Here is a 15,987-nt window from a genome sequence, read left to right on the forward strand (position 1 = left end):
CTAGGAAGGTACATTGGGTTTTTACCTGTTTTTATTTTGGCTGTTAGGCTTTCCTGGTATATATCTACGTAAAAAATAAAAAATATATATGTATGTTCATATGTATATCCACATCGGCATCAATTGGTCAAAGGCAAACACGGTCTAACTTCGTTGGGTCCTTATTAGCAATCAGCGTCCACTGATGCACCGGACTTTCATCCCCTCATCGATGCAACTCTCAATACGTGCACTCCTTCCTTCTCGCAGACCGAAAAAGGACACAATTTGCGGGATTGGCAAATCGTACGGTGGATAAGGGGGGTGAATCAATCACAAATTGGATGCTGCATTGATGAGGCGTTCGGTTCAAACAGGTCGCCTAAAAACCAGCATACATTTACCAATCAGACTGACCAAAAGTATTTATATACATATATACATATGTACGTATGTATATATGTACATATGTATACTGACTTATGATAAAATGTCAGAATTCATTTTGACACACCGAACCCGAGCTACCCTTATTGCTCACCCTTCGCAGTTAACTTTCCCCAAGGCTACAATAATGGGACTTATTAGAGTGACCGGTCAATGTCGGCAACTTTGGCCGACCGGCAAATATTAATGACACGTCACGTGCCGTCGCTTTTTATTTATTTTTGCACCTAATATATTATAGCTAAAGCGATAGCCCATTCTGTTTACGGCTCAAAGGTTCAAAGTTTAAATTTTGGCAGAGGTTAACACATTTATTAATTTTTCCATGTATTATACGATTTACACGAAAGGTAAAAATGTTTATTTGAATTAAATTTAACATAGAGTGTTGATTTTGTGTGTTTGTTAGGAATTAGAATTGAATTGGTTGAAAATCGTTCGTTTTCTATCCCGAACCTCAAATATAGTAATTTCAGTTTGTCCGGAACAGTCCGGGTAATCCGGCCATTACGTGCTGAGGGTCGTTGCCGACACAATTGGTTCAATTGGCACATGTGAGCGAAAAGAACCCCGGGTCGAATCCCATTGGGACCTCTTCTCTAGCAAAACTTTTTATCACTCACTTTATTCGCTCGCGTTTTTCGCGATCTATTTTTATTTCGCGAATTTTGTCCATATATCCAAAAAATCTATAAATTGCTACATTCTTTAGTGGAAAATCTATAATACGCTAAACAACGACATTTTTAGCATTGCTTATATTAAATTACGTCATCAAACATTGATCAGCATTTGTAAGAACATTTTGATTTTGGTTTGTGATAAATTTGGTTTATGATAGTTAGTTCATTTAAAAAATACCAAATATCAAATTCAAACCGGCTTTTAATTGTATGTATATTTAAAAATATAATCACACTCGTTTTATTTTATTTTTATCTACATCAAAATTTCTATTCATCATTATATTATTAGACTAGTTTAAGGTGACCAGATTTTTTTCGTTGCAATTCGAGACGCATAAAAAAAATACTTATCGAGATCAATTTTTTAGCACATTTATGGAAGTGATTTAAAATAGCAATTTATAAATATTTCTTCGAAATGAAAACAAATCTGAAAAATCACGCGAAATAATAAAAAAGTACATATCAGTATTTATATTATTAATTATTGCTATTAGTGAAAATATTAAAATTAATAATATTATTTAACTCACCTAATTAAAAACAGATTTTTATGCGTATTGTGCCGCAGAGTGAAATTTTTTGTAAAAACTTTCATTAAATGAAATATTATTTAAAAACTCCACAAGATTCGGAAAAATTTTATTTGACTTTTAAATATCTAGGTTAAGCAAAAATGCTATACACAATATTTCGCACAAAAATCCAAACTTTCGAAAATGGCTACATGTCTAATCCGGGACACACTACTCAAATGCGGGACTGTCCCACCCAATCCGGGACGTCTGGTCACCTTAGAATAGTTGCATTTATAAGTATAAGTTTACAATTCAATATTTAGAAGTATATTTCGTTGTTAGTAAAAAATTTAGCTTGCTTATAAATGGTATACGTTTACCGTTCTCAAAAATAAACAATCAACATTAGCACTAGATATCGGTGCAATTATCTCAACATTACTGGAAAAGACCACGGGGGGCTCGCAAAGCGAGGAAAGTCGGCTACCCCTCCTCGAGGGATACTTCAAAAGCGATAAATGTAAATGAAGTGCACCACGTCAGGTTTAAACTTTAGAGCCCGTCGTAAAAGTGAGGAGAGGAAAAAAAAGAATGGCGAGAAAAAAAGTGCGGCAAAGGAAAGTGAAGGAAAGGCCGGTGGCGGCGACCCTTCGGCAAGTCCTTTGGGAATTGGAAATTCACACCAGTCGTAGTGGTGGCCCCTCGGATATCCTTGAAACATTTTAGAAGAACTCGTCTGACTCCTGTGGAGAGTTCCAAAGGTGAAAAGCATCGGTTTCTTTTAATGCTTCCATCCCATGCGTACTAAAATGTGTGTACGAGTATTTTGTTTCGCTCTCCAAGTACAAGCATATTTTATTAAATTAAGGATAGATCCAAAATAGATTTAAAAAATTTTACTACTCAAAAAGCTAGTTTGGCTTATGCATGAGATCACATTTCAGATTAAAAATCTATGTAAGAAATTTTTCATTTGGTTTTTAAAGGGGTTTTACTGTCTATACGATATGTTCACAATTTATTTATTCTAATACATGTATAATATTTTCCAGTATCCAGTGGCTATTAATAAATTTTCAAATTTTTTATTGTTAGTATCTATTATACATAGGTATAATGTGTATTTTATTTGAATTTACAATTCTTAACAACTAGAGAACCTATTTACGTTAATAATTAAATGTTCATTTTACATATATTTTAAGTTTTTTTTAATTATTATTTAGAATTGCCGATCTATAAAGATAATATTGTGATTTGGTAACCTGAAGGTGATCATAATAATTTATAAATAATTCACTAGTTTTATGATATGGTTAATTTTGCCATATACATATGTATGTAAATAAACTCTTTGTTAATTTACTAGTGACATTTACAATAATTCAAGTAAATTAATGTTTTCTAGGAATGTCGTCTGATTTCATTCCAAAATTTTGGGAAATTAATCGTGTGTTCAAAACTACTTAGCCATGTTCTCATATAGAACATTGTGTTATATTTTTTGACCATTGTGGCGCTTTAGGAATTCCTGTTATGCCACAATGGTCTGTTTAGAATAAATAAATAAATAAATAAATATAGCTACGACTTTAATTCGATAAGTTTGGGCTCAAATTATTAAGAAATTGATAAGATTAGACTAAAATTATTTGGTATTTAGTTTGGATCCGCATTCGTTGTGATTTCAGAGTTCGGATCCTTTTGTTTTGCCTATTTACTCAGGGACCAATGGACACGAACTGGAATACCCACTACTAGAGAAAGCTTTCTCCTCTCGTATCAGTCGTCGGATGCTTTATGGCGTAAAGCTTTTTGGACGCATTTCCGAACCCGGTGCTCAATTTTGAGCCACGCACACGTGCCACCGTCCGACGTAGGTAATTCGACACAAGACCATGAGGGAAGGGGGCAATGGCTGATGGTTTTGAAACCACCCTGAATCCGCCCACCCCCATTGTCGTCCACCGTGTGTGATGATGGGGGTGGCGCAAGTGTCTCCGGTTCGATTCCCAGGTGGGTTGAATTCTGCTGCGGACGCTTGATGGCCTCCGCATCATAAAAGCGGATGTTGGACGTCACGCGTCACCACTGGACCTCTGCGCCAACACTGAATCAACCCTAAAAAGTATGATCAAAGCTTGATTTTGGATATAATCTATAATTTGAACTAAATTTGGGAAGATCCCACTTCTGACACCAATCCAAGCGATCAATTTGAATCTCAATTTTTAATGACCAAAATTCACAGACCTAAAATTTTTAAATAACAGGAATGTTGTTTTTGAAAGATTCATTTGTACTCAAATTTTCATTATTTTTTGACACAGCTTGTATAGCAATCTTTAAAGCTTATTTCTACGTTGAATGTTGTAAGACACCACAAAGGCTCTCATCATTCATTTCAAACATGTTTCTAATATAAATTTATCGTAGGGTCGACGCAGTGTTCCTTCAGTGTTGGTCATCGCATGTAAACGTGCGTCTCGTCAGCGCCGTGCTACCCCCTCGGTCCAGGGCATTTACTCTAATCATCTAAACGACTTTTTTCGTCACGCTCCCCACCCCCCTGTGGACTTTGTTACCCCTGGCGTGCGGGCCGCGACCCGTCGAAGACGCTTTTTATGACACACCTGGTTTTACGGCCGAGTCTCTCCCTTCAGGTCACCATCTCTTGGGTATACGGATGCGACCCTTACTGCTAGTTTTCCAAATTATTTTATTACACCCTTCCCGCCTGCTCCTCTCTCACACCCATGCGTCTTAAGCTACATATACATATGCGTATAATGTATATTTGAGGAATTGTCGGTATACATATATGGTTCATTGAGAATTAAATAATAATATACATTTTTATATATTGCAAGTCAAAAATGGATGGATTTGATATTTTTTAATTTGTTAAGTCAAAATATGAATAATGATTTGAAGGCACAAAATAGAGAGCTTCAAACATCTTTTGAAAAAATCGATTTTAACAAAACAAGCTTTCTGCCTGTTTACCGACGACGTGTACTTATTTTCACGGTTTTTTATTTACTCAAACTGCCTTATATTTATATAAAAATATATATAAACTTTCTTCATGAATGCATTCAAACTTCTAACATATATTCATAATACATATGCATATGTATGTATTTCATCTATTTATTTTCATATACATGTATACGTATTGAATACAATATATTTTATATCCTAATTCAAACGTCAAATTGATTAAAATAAGGAATTTAAAAAACTGAAAAGATATTTTATGATAAATGGTCTCTAAATTACATATAATATGTATATACTAACAATTTAAATATCGAATATATTTGAAATTTTCTTTTCTTAAAACTGGGGTTGAAAATACACGATAAATTATTACTAAACGTGTGTAGGGGTCGATCGAGCTTGGCGAGTTTGCGAAAAAAAACCACTCCCCCAGGAGGAATAAAATCACGAATTGGTCTTATCTTTAAGCTTTTTCCAAATAAAAATACAATGCAGCCGGGAAAATTTATCGTTTCCGTTTTTAAATGAAAACCCATCGGCTGTTTAGCGATATCGCTCGGAATTTCATTACAACCACCTAAGAAAAACACCATAAATTGAATTCAAAGCTCGTTAAATGTTTCGTTTAAAAGTAAATGCCATATTTGAAGAAACGCTTGTAATTATATGATAGGGATTTTAACATATCGTCTCTAGTATTTTTCTCGTTGTTTTTTTCGTATTTCGTATAGCCAAAATCGTCTAGTCGACAAGGTGTCTGTGTGTTGATATTACATGTGTGTACTACAGCAGTTGGAAACGAATCGTTTTTAGTACATAACAAGAGGAGTGGCGTTGTTTTATTGCTGAGCTGAGCAAGGAGTGATCTGTCGAGAACCGTTCGCGTTTATTTTATTGCTTCAGCACAAAGGATTTGATCCCGGGACATGGTTTATTCGGCGATCTTCACCCGTCGGTTTATTGAACAGGATATCGTGACGGGAATAAGCGAATTTGAGAAAATTCGCCGACGTCGTATCTGTAATTCGCAAAACACAATAATTTATTGAAAGCATTCGAACACCGGACGGGCGAGTGTTCGTCTTGAAGTTTTCTCCATGTAAGGTATATACACAATTATTAATATGGAATGTATGTATATTCAAAGTGTGGAGTATTTTCGTATTTATTCATAAACATTTATTATTAAAAACAAACAAATATTTTACAGCGATCTGCTTATAACTATAAGTATGCTCATATATGTAAATATTTCAAATTCATTGAAAGATTAAATACATTCTAACCGTTATAATGCGGACACATACATGGTACACATGTTTTTAAAGATAGTTTTGTACATGCAAAAAATAAATTGCTAGCACGCCTAATCTATACCGTCGTCTATATCCTTGGAAAGTCTCACCCCCTCGATTAATTTTGGTCATATTTGAAGAAATGTATGAGAAACTTGGCAAAATATAGGTCGTACCAATTAACAATGACATGAAGATACGTCCATCACAGTCGAGCACGTCCCGTGCCACACTTTTGTGTGTATTCTTACTATTTCGGTATTGATCGTATCATGTGACAATTTTAAATTTAATTTTGTAAATAATTTTGTTGACGTGAAGATCGTGGCATTATTTTATTTAAAGATTTATCGGTCAAACTGTAAATCTATTCTACTGATCATAATACAATCATTCTTGTTTTATTTATTTTTTCATATTAATTGACTTGGTAGTTTTTTATATCAATATACATTTCAATTGATTATAATTGGTAATTTTAAAAAAGTCGTATTTTGTATCTATTTTTTTATATAATTGAATTATTAGTTATACGTTTAATATTTTATAAGCTATTAAACATTTTTTCGTATGAGTATGCTTATTTTTTTATTTATTATTAGCTTTTGTTTTGCTTTGTCGTTCGAGCGTATAAGTTTGTGGTAAATGGTAAGGAAATTACATAAAAAAAAACATTATATTTTTTATATATTAATTATAATATTTCAACACATCACTTGCCTTATATTATATATGTATAATGACTTCAACGCCATTTTTATATGGTTATAAATAACACATGGAATATTTTCCCCATTGTTTCATTTTATTATCGAATATTTTAGATAGAAGAACAACTAACTTCCTCGAGCGCTTATTTGTAATGTAATGACTTCCTGTCGACAGGACAATCGAAACTCGATGACCGGGACTTTAAAACCGTTTCGATGACGCAACTTTAACTTCCGCAAAAGCAAACATACACACACGATTGTAATTTTTGCGTAATTTTTAACAAATGTAATTTTATTTTTGTCCACAGCATCCTAGAGTTGCGGAAGGAGAAGTCAAGAGACGCGGCCAGGTCGAGACGTGGCAAGGAAAATTATGAATTTTACGAGCTGGCCAAAATGTTACCACTTCCGGCTGCCATCACCTCACAACTAGATAAAGCCTCCATCATAAGATTGACAATTAGTTATCTTAAATTAAGGGATTTTTCCGGACATGGCGATCCTCCGTGGAGTCGAGACGGAGGGCCCACTAGCAAAACTTTAAAAGGTATGTCTGTTTCAACCCCTTTGATTTTATATTGTATTGTATGTATATATGTACATATGTACATACCTACATATTGTACGGAGTTGAATTTTTAAATCAAATCAATGCGACCACACAATGGCTTGATTATATTTGTTCTGGGAATCCTCTTATTGATTTAGAACGGGGTTTTATAGATGTATATATATATTTTTTTATTTTCTCTATACTGTAAGTAAGTGGTGGCTTTATAGAGAGGGGTTAGTGCTTAAACAAATTGAGCAAATATGTGCTCAGACGATGACGGCGGGCTTTAAATCTAATTTGCGGAACCTTTTTATGACGTGTATGGTCACCCGAATAAAGCCCGACGTTTTTATTTTTATATAACATGCTCGTAAGTTAGTTATATTTTCTTTATGAAGATTGACTTGCGTATTAATTTTTCAATAAATCAGTACCTACTAGGTATTTATTATATAATCACAATTCAAGGATATTTAAATGTTGTTGATATTAGATAAGTAATTTTTTTAAATTATTTGACATTTCATTTAAGTCAAAACATTTCATATACATATAGTATTTGCAGTAAAATTAAACATTGTAGTATAGCTAGCTGGTTGCGTTAATGCTAACCTCCGAGGGGTTATAATTGTATCCCGAATTTGTATACATATAAGTGCTAAACACATTCTAAAATGTATATACATATATTAAACAATCAACAAATTCCGATTTTGCGACAAAATTGCAAGAAACAGATTTTATTGGATCCGTCACAACAGTTATGTTAGATAAAATGATAAACTCTAACAGAAGACGATTGATCTGGATTGAATAACCATCCAGATTTTGTTAGCAGCGTATATGAATCGAAAAATCACTCGATTCCGGCCAGGATTTCAATACTTGAAAGCTCTTCTATGTAGTAAGGAGTGGCTTAACCAGTGAGCTACGCTATGACTTATTACACTTTCATAATATCAGACACATTTTAAGTAAGTACATATTGAATAAAAACTTGACTGCGATTGATTTAAACCAAAAAATATGTATTATACACAAGATAGATAGTGTTTTTGATTGACAGATATGTATCATATATGTATTTTCATCATTGTAGTATTTCGTCATTACCGTTGGACAAATACTCTTGATTATAATAAACATACAATTAAAAAATAATAATAATAATAATGGCATAAAATAATGCAGAAGCGGCAATCTGTCCCCTACGCGGTTAACTCCATCAAATAAACACTAACTCGGGTAAAATCGTCGTCGTGCATACAAAGTAGCGCGCAGTATTAATTGTGTGGGCGCGCTCAGCCCTTAGCACTAATCAAACTAACTAACAATCACGCTAACGATACCTTTACAGGGTTTGTTAGGCCGTGGGGTCCCGACCACCCCTACGGTAGACCGCTTATTGAATTAGCGACCGCGACAATAACGCTATTTTACACTGCGATGCTGTGGCCGCCGCCGTATTGTGTTACACTTAAACCAATTATAGAACCAAGCCCTTTAAAATCCCTTATATTATATATTTCAATGTACATATTTTAATTCTCGCATGTACATATAATAAACCGGTGCGTGTAAATGCGTTGATTCGATTTTGACGGCTTTATTAAGAACCTATTGTTCTATGTAATTTCAGTAATGATATGTCATGCAATTTTTTCGACTTATCATAAACTACCTATTATTATAATAATTTACATACATACATATATAGGACCAAGAGGACTTACTGTATGTACTGTAGTCGTTTTTATCCTTTTTGTATATATTTCGTATCATATTCTAAGTATTTTTGGGTGAGTACTGAGTAGATATTTTTGGTTGTACTGTGTAATTCGAGTTCTAAAATTTGCTTTTATGCATACTTAATACAAAATCAGATCATACGTAACTTTGTCTTACTAAATATTAGCGAGAAATTTATTCCATTAATTTTATATATTTTATGTATATCTATTGATAGAGTCTTTTGTTTGATAATCTGAGAAATTTTCTCAGATATACCTACATGATGGTTTTCGGTCGTTATCCTTGGCCCTATCCTAGTGCATAACAGCTGGGAACACTAGGTTATAATTCCCTCAAGTCACGACGTATAGTATTTTTGGGGAAACATTTTTATAAATTACTGGTTGGTTTGTTGAGTAATCCTCAAATTCTTGCAAAATTGAGCTTCAACGTTCCCAGCCAACTCAGATATATTAGATACTACAATATATTCTCCTCGTCTGGGGCGCGTACCAATTTGATGGTTTCGTCGCCTGTTGCCAGAGGCATCAAGCTTTTCAACCAGATTTCAATTAGATTTGATTTGTTTAATCTAAAGTAAACTGATCTGGTTGAGGGATTGTTTAATTTGTAATCGTAGCATATTCTATTACTATATTTGTTTTATATTTATGCTTATTTTGTGTTTTAATTATGTTTTATTATATTTTCATCTTATTGTATACTATTTTCTTTTTTTTGTTTAGCCATAGTGATGACTTGGAACTACCCTGTCATGTAACTATAGGAATATTGTAATAAATAAATATATTGCAGTCTGCTAATTACTGTTTTTGTCAAACTAAAAATCTGCTGACTTGGGTTCGTTCCATAGTTGTGACATTTTGTACCATATATTTTCATTCGAATTAGAAGCTAGCACATTTATTTACCTTAACGATACAATATTTCATAGTTTTTCTTCGATACAACATCATAGCTACCCATCCAAAGCGAAAGGGGATGCACAGCACCCCATACGTATGTATTGCTTCAATAAATCTCAGGTTCAATCCCCAACGTGCGGTCGGGATTCTTACGAGAACCGACAGCCACATGCTACAAAGTGAAAATATTTCATATATTACATTATTTCACACAAATCGATTCCAAGTGCAACCGGAAAATTTTTAACATTGTAGCCGCAACTATGTATATTTATTCTGAAGATAATTTGGTATTTTATTCGAGGGGCTTTGAGGGGGACGGGTTACCCGGTTTACCCCACCGCTTTAAGTTCACTTGTCATGTTCACATTTGAATCTGTAATGCCTCCTCCACTCTGCGAGCGCAAGATCTGATTATCTCTATAAACATGTCATGAAAGTAAAACATTCGCGTCCTCCCCGCGCGCGGAGACAGAGGAGAGAGGCAGCGCTTCTCAAATTTCAGCCGACTGCACTTCTCAGAAACGCACTTGTGGGGCCGTTAAACTGTGCGTGTGGATGCGAGAATGCACTTTTCAACGACTTCAATTAAACACAATAAAATTCATGCAAAAAGAACGGTTAAAATTTCATCAAAACTTTAGATAGCATTATTTTGACATTTCCCTGTTTGGACTATCGGAAGATTTACAATTGATTTGAATTGTGATTATTTTAAAATTTGAGGTATTGCATATTGTTGTTGAGCTGTTTTTTGTAATTGTAGTACTTAAATAATGTGTTAGTTTAGTGTGAGGAAAAAAAAATCGAAATGCAATAGTTTGAAAATCGCACTTGTTACTGGCGTACGTTCCCACACCCACGCGAAGCTCGAAACCCCCGTGTGAGAGAATTGACGGAAAAATTATCTCAAAGCCAAAGAAACGAGCGTACAGTTGAATACAAAATAGGCTCATGGTAGTACAATCTACATAAAAATACCCGAATGTGCAATTTGTCAAGTACACACAAACACACATGCGCGCCGAATAAATTCGCGAATGCACTGCATCGAATCCTTTGTCGTCGCTAAACGCTGCGAATTAGTCCTTATTTTATATATTTTTTTGCATAGACGAATATTTCGCGTGGGTGTTTGTATTTTTTTATGTATGTATATAGATCGTAAATAAAGTGAGTACGAGTGTGCTACGCCGAGTCAACTGCTAAGAGCGGGCTCCTGGGCCGAGACCTGAATGCTAATGTCCTTTCGCCGCGCCGGTCTTCTTCTTTGGTCTCTCCCCTGTTCTTCCTTCTTCTTCGTCTTCTCTTCCACCTTCTCTCTCCCAGCTCAGGATAAGCTGACGCCATCTTCTTAATTTTCTACTCTTTTGTTGTTGTGTCGGCCGTTGTAGAGACGCGCTTTGTTGCCATATCGTCCGATCATAAGTTGTGCTTTTATTAAAAAGCAACATGAAATACTAAATGTATCTTTACATATATACATATAATATAATATATCCAATGCTGTGAGTAGCTTTTCACGAGCCATTTTTGAGGTTTTTAACTTTTTGTACCTACACGTGTACTATGTACATAGTTAAGGCACTGTTTATTTATACGTCTTCTGTCAATAGAAATCCTGCTGAATACATTGCATCGATACTATGAAGGATTCCTGTTCATTCAAAAACAATTTATTTGACAGTTTTCTTGAACACTTGCCGCACTGTGATGGATAGTGAATGACCAGGGATTATATTTATTTTATTTCTCCAAATATACGGAATGTAGGGTCTTGATATTTTTATGTATTCCTAATCATAGTATCTAGGCTTTGAATTATGTCATTACGAAGTAAAAACATTGATCAATATTAACAGAAAAAATATTTTCGTGGGAAGCCCCTTATACACGTGCCTTAGATATGCGAGAGAGATGGGAAATTCAGTACGCGGCGAGCTCAACAGTCACTATGAGAATGATATCCGCCTTGGAATGATAGTTTTTGCATTTATTTTATATTATTCGACGTTTAATACATGATAAAATGATTTTATAGCTAATTGCAATGATTAACCTCACACATTTTGCATTATTTTAACCTAAAATACATTTTTAACCAGACGCTTGGCGTCAAGCACAGTGGCTGGCGGATTTTTTTAGCACAGTAAGGCAAGTGTTAAAATGTCATGTATTTCTATACAATCAAACTAAAAAACTAAAAAAATAGATTCTATGACTGCTATCAACAGTTCATTTCATATTTTTTGTGTACCGGATACTACCACGAAGTATAGAAATCGCATAACCGCATTGGACTCTATCAAATTTATAAGTATTTATTAAACTATCTTGAAAGTTTTATTTTCATACTAAAACTAGTCAGCTGAAACTAATGACTTAATATTTTTCTTTGAAAAATTTGTTTAATAATAGTAATAAATAATATATTTAGGTTTTCTATTTACAATTCGTATAATACAGTTTAAATTTAATATTGAACATATAATTGAATGTTTTATACATATTTAGTGTGTTTCTATTTCTGTTAATTAAATTAAATCTAATGGAGAACAATCTTAATGCTTCAGTAAGCTTTTTTATACTTACATACATATCATGATTATAGCGTGTGAAGTCTCATATGTAGTTTTATACGAGTACTATATACGCTAAAAGCAAAACTTCCTCATGTAGAACAAGTTGGCACATAATTTACAGAGATACCGACTATAATTTCACTCTGTCTTACTACACGCATACTTAGACAGTTGCGTTGCATCTAAATTGCATTTTTTACACTTGGGGATAATGCTTGTCGCATTAAAAGGGAGTAATGACCGTGTGACGGAATCCCGTTCGCAAGATTTGAGCTTGACTTAACGACCGATAATTTCGCTTGATCGATCGAAAGCATTCGAAGTGTGGCCAACGAGCTAGAAAACCACTTCTATATCGCAGAAGTATGTCCTAATTAGAGGAGAACCACGGAAGAATGCAATAATATGGCATGGAGAACCACCGTTCGTTATTATGGCGTATATGGCATACACATCAATAATAAATTGTCAACGCTCTCTCACATATAAGGACACGCTTTATTAATACTTTGTATATTAAATATATCGTGTACAGTTCGTAGAATTCAACGAAATTTTAGTTCAAGCTCATATATTTTACGGGGCTGTGGGTTTTTTTATGTCGCATACGTAATACGGTGTCGGAAAACCTTTGTTTGGACGGGTTTGTATTTTTTTTATTTTAGCATTATTATTTTTGGTTGAATTAATCTGATGCTTTATCTAAAGCGTGTGCCGTAAATGCATTTTCCTATTTTATTTCGTCGTATTGTTGTTTTACTACTGTAATGTGTTACGCGCATCATCTATATACATAAGTTCTAAGAATTAGACTTTTTATTGACTGCCTCCTTATTGACGTAGAACTATGTCTATTCGTATGAGCACATATTAGCATTTGCCGCACTGTGATGGATAGCGACCATTTTTATTTTATTTCTCAAAATATGTGTACTGAATGCAGGATCTTCATAATTTATGTATTCCTCATCAAAGCTCCTATGATTCGAATTACGTCATTACGAAATAAAAACAATGATCAACATCAACAGAAGTCATTATTTTCTTGGGAAGCCCCTTGAACACGTGCCTCACAGATGTGAGAGAGAGAGGTTATTCAGTACGCGCCGCGCTCAACGGTCAGTGATATGGAATGATAACCGCCTTATAATAATGGCTGTGGTTCAGCCATCATTTTTTTTATTTCTTGCACCGATTTTATATTATTCGACTTTAAATACCTGATAAAATGATTTTTATGGTTGATTACAATTATCAACCTCGTAGACTTTGCATCATTTTAACTTAAAACACACATTTTTAGCTGGACGCTTGGTGTCCAGCACAGTGGCTAGCAGATTTTTTTTTATCACAGTAAGGCAAGTGTTAAATGTGGCTACAATATTTCGCCTTTAAAATTGCTATTATGTATATAAATCCGACATAATCTCTTAATATAGAAATAGTACTTATCTTGTTGGATAAAACAAGAATGACTCTCTGTGATAATAATAATTAGTTAGCCTGTTGTTTTACAATCAATCTTAAATATAGCATCAAAATTGTGATAAAAATTGATTTAATTTTGTATAAGATTCTGTGAATGACCGAGATTCGACAATTGCAACTACACATTGTTAATTTCAATGATGTATAAGACAACAAAAAATAAATAAGTCTTTGTATTTACATAGTATATACAAGAAATCCTAAGCCAGAATATACATATGTATGTAGTTATTTGTACATACATTCAAAGACAGTAAAATGAAATTTTATTTTTTAGAACATTTTTCCGGAAAAGAGTGGCACTTTCATTTGGTGTGAAAAAAGTGCTACACACACACGTCAACGATAATTTCAGTGATATTTCTTCAGCGTTTTTCCAGTATTTTTTTTATCTTTTCCGGCTAGTTTTCCGACGGAGCCAGAGGTGAACGAGCAGGTGGCAGCTGCCGTTGCCCTTCGAAAACAATATATAATAAAGGGCTTTCATAAAGGGATACGCTCGTATTTCATATGAGCAACAACACAAGGACGTAAATCATGGACCATCTGCGCCCACTGTCCAGGGACGTGTTAGCACATCCACACAACACTTCGATTTGATCCACTTTTGCTCGCTGAAATCGGTATTTTCCGCGGCACGTAGATGAAGCCTCGATTTATGGAGACAATTCCGGTATCTAAAATCGATCTGTGAGATGGGTGTGGATTATTTGACCGGCCTAGAGGCGATTTGGTCACTTCGGTTTCGACCACGACTGGCAATAATTAATTTATCAAAACAACGAGCTGTGCCTGAGGCTGTTGTATAGTAAGATAACCGAAACCCCGGGAATTAACCCTTCACCCGTTGTGAACCCCTTCCCCTTTTCGTTGAGCTTCTTTCAGCTTATTTAATAAGGAATCCCTGAGGATTACTCGGGCGAAAAGTGGGGAAACGTGTTTGTATATTTGACTGTTATGGTAGCTTCGGAGCTTCTGGGTCAAACGTTTCGCTACGGTAAGATTTTCCAATTTTGAACTTGCTTCAAAGTTTATTTGCATCTTAAATATGTCTAGAATATATAACAGGTATGGGTAGCTATGTAAACGTAGCCATACATATTTCCAATTCACATTTTAATTTTATATTGGCCAATTTTTCTTACTGACTTATAGTTTTGATTGAAATAAAATAAATAAATTTTCACTCGAAAGCTAGTACGATTATAATTAAAATTAAAACAAATTATTTTCAGATGTATGTATAATATTGCAACGTAGAGATTAGTGATTGGTGCTCGTGGACATAATCTCTACGTTATAAATAAATATATAATTAAAGTTGTTTGTGTCATAAAATTTGAAAACATTGTATTCAAAGTACGGTATATGTATGCAGATATATACGTATGTATTTTGCACAGAAGTGCTCTTGGGATGTTAATAAAATTTATCAGATTATTGTATATTTTAAGGAGATACTCAGGTGATATTTATACGGTAATCAACCCTGGGGGTTAGTGATAATTTCAACCCTTCCCTTAATAAGCGAGACACTCGCCCTTAATAATACAATCCTTGTACGAGATCGAACGAACGATCGTGTGTTTAAAAATATATTTTTTTTATATACATATGATTCACATTTATTTATTTATATAGGCTACACCAATTTTTACTAACACATCTTTTGTCAACATTGTACATAAGTATTTTTCAAGGCCAAATTACAAACATTGATCATTAAACATTACAATCATCATAGAGACATATATGGACAAACTTTTACAACATTTCTTATCAACAAATATCTCAAATTTTATGAGAAATAGGACAGGATTGCCAATTTGTTGGAACCTTTTCCAATGAAATCAGATAAATTGACAAACTTTGATAGGAAAAGATCGACCCTGGAGACTACATATTCAAAGTCTGGCCAGCAGCAAACCAGGAATAGAACCCGTGACCACACAATCAAAAGCATTACATGTTAACCACTGATATATGTATGTATATACGTATGTTGCTGGTTATGTTGATATAGACATACATATTTTCAATCATTATTCTTTATACAATTCATAAAT

At 34.0% G+C, this 15,987-nt stretch overlaps 1 protein-coding gene across 1 annotated transcript in view; it reads left to right on the plus strand.

Moving 5' to 3' along the window:
* The window catches only part of trh (PAS domain-containing protein trachealess), a 236,811-nt gene that overhangs the window by 181,436 nt on the left and 39,388 nt on the right, over positions 1 to 15,987 (plus strand). Inside the window, exon 4 of the mRNA XM_077444969.1 lies at positions 6,950 to 7,188. Coding sequence (XP_077301095.1) covers positions 6,950 to 7,188 — 239 coding nt within the window. The remainder of the gene's footprint in view (positions 1 to 6,949; positions 7,189 to 15,987) is intronic.

Source organism: Arctopsyche grandis, chromosome 13 (assembly GCF_051622035.1).
Source record: "Arctopsyche grandis isolate Sample6627 chromosome 13, ASM5162203v2, whole genome shotgun sequence".
Lineage (NCBI taxonomy): Eukaryota > Metazoa > Arthropoda > Insecta > Trichoptera > Hydropsychidae > Arctopsyche > Arctopsyche grandis.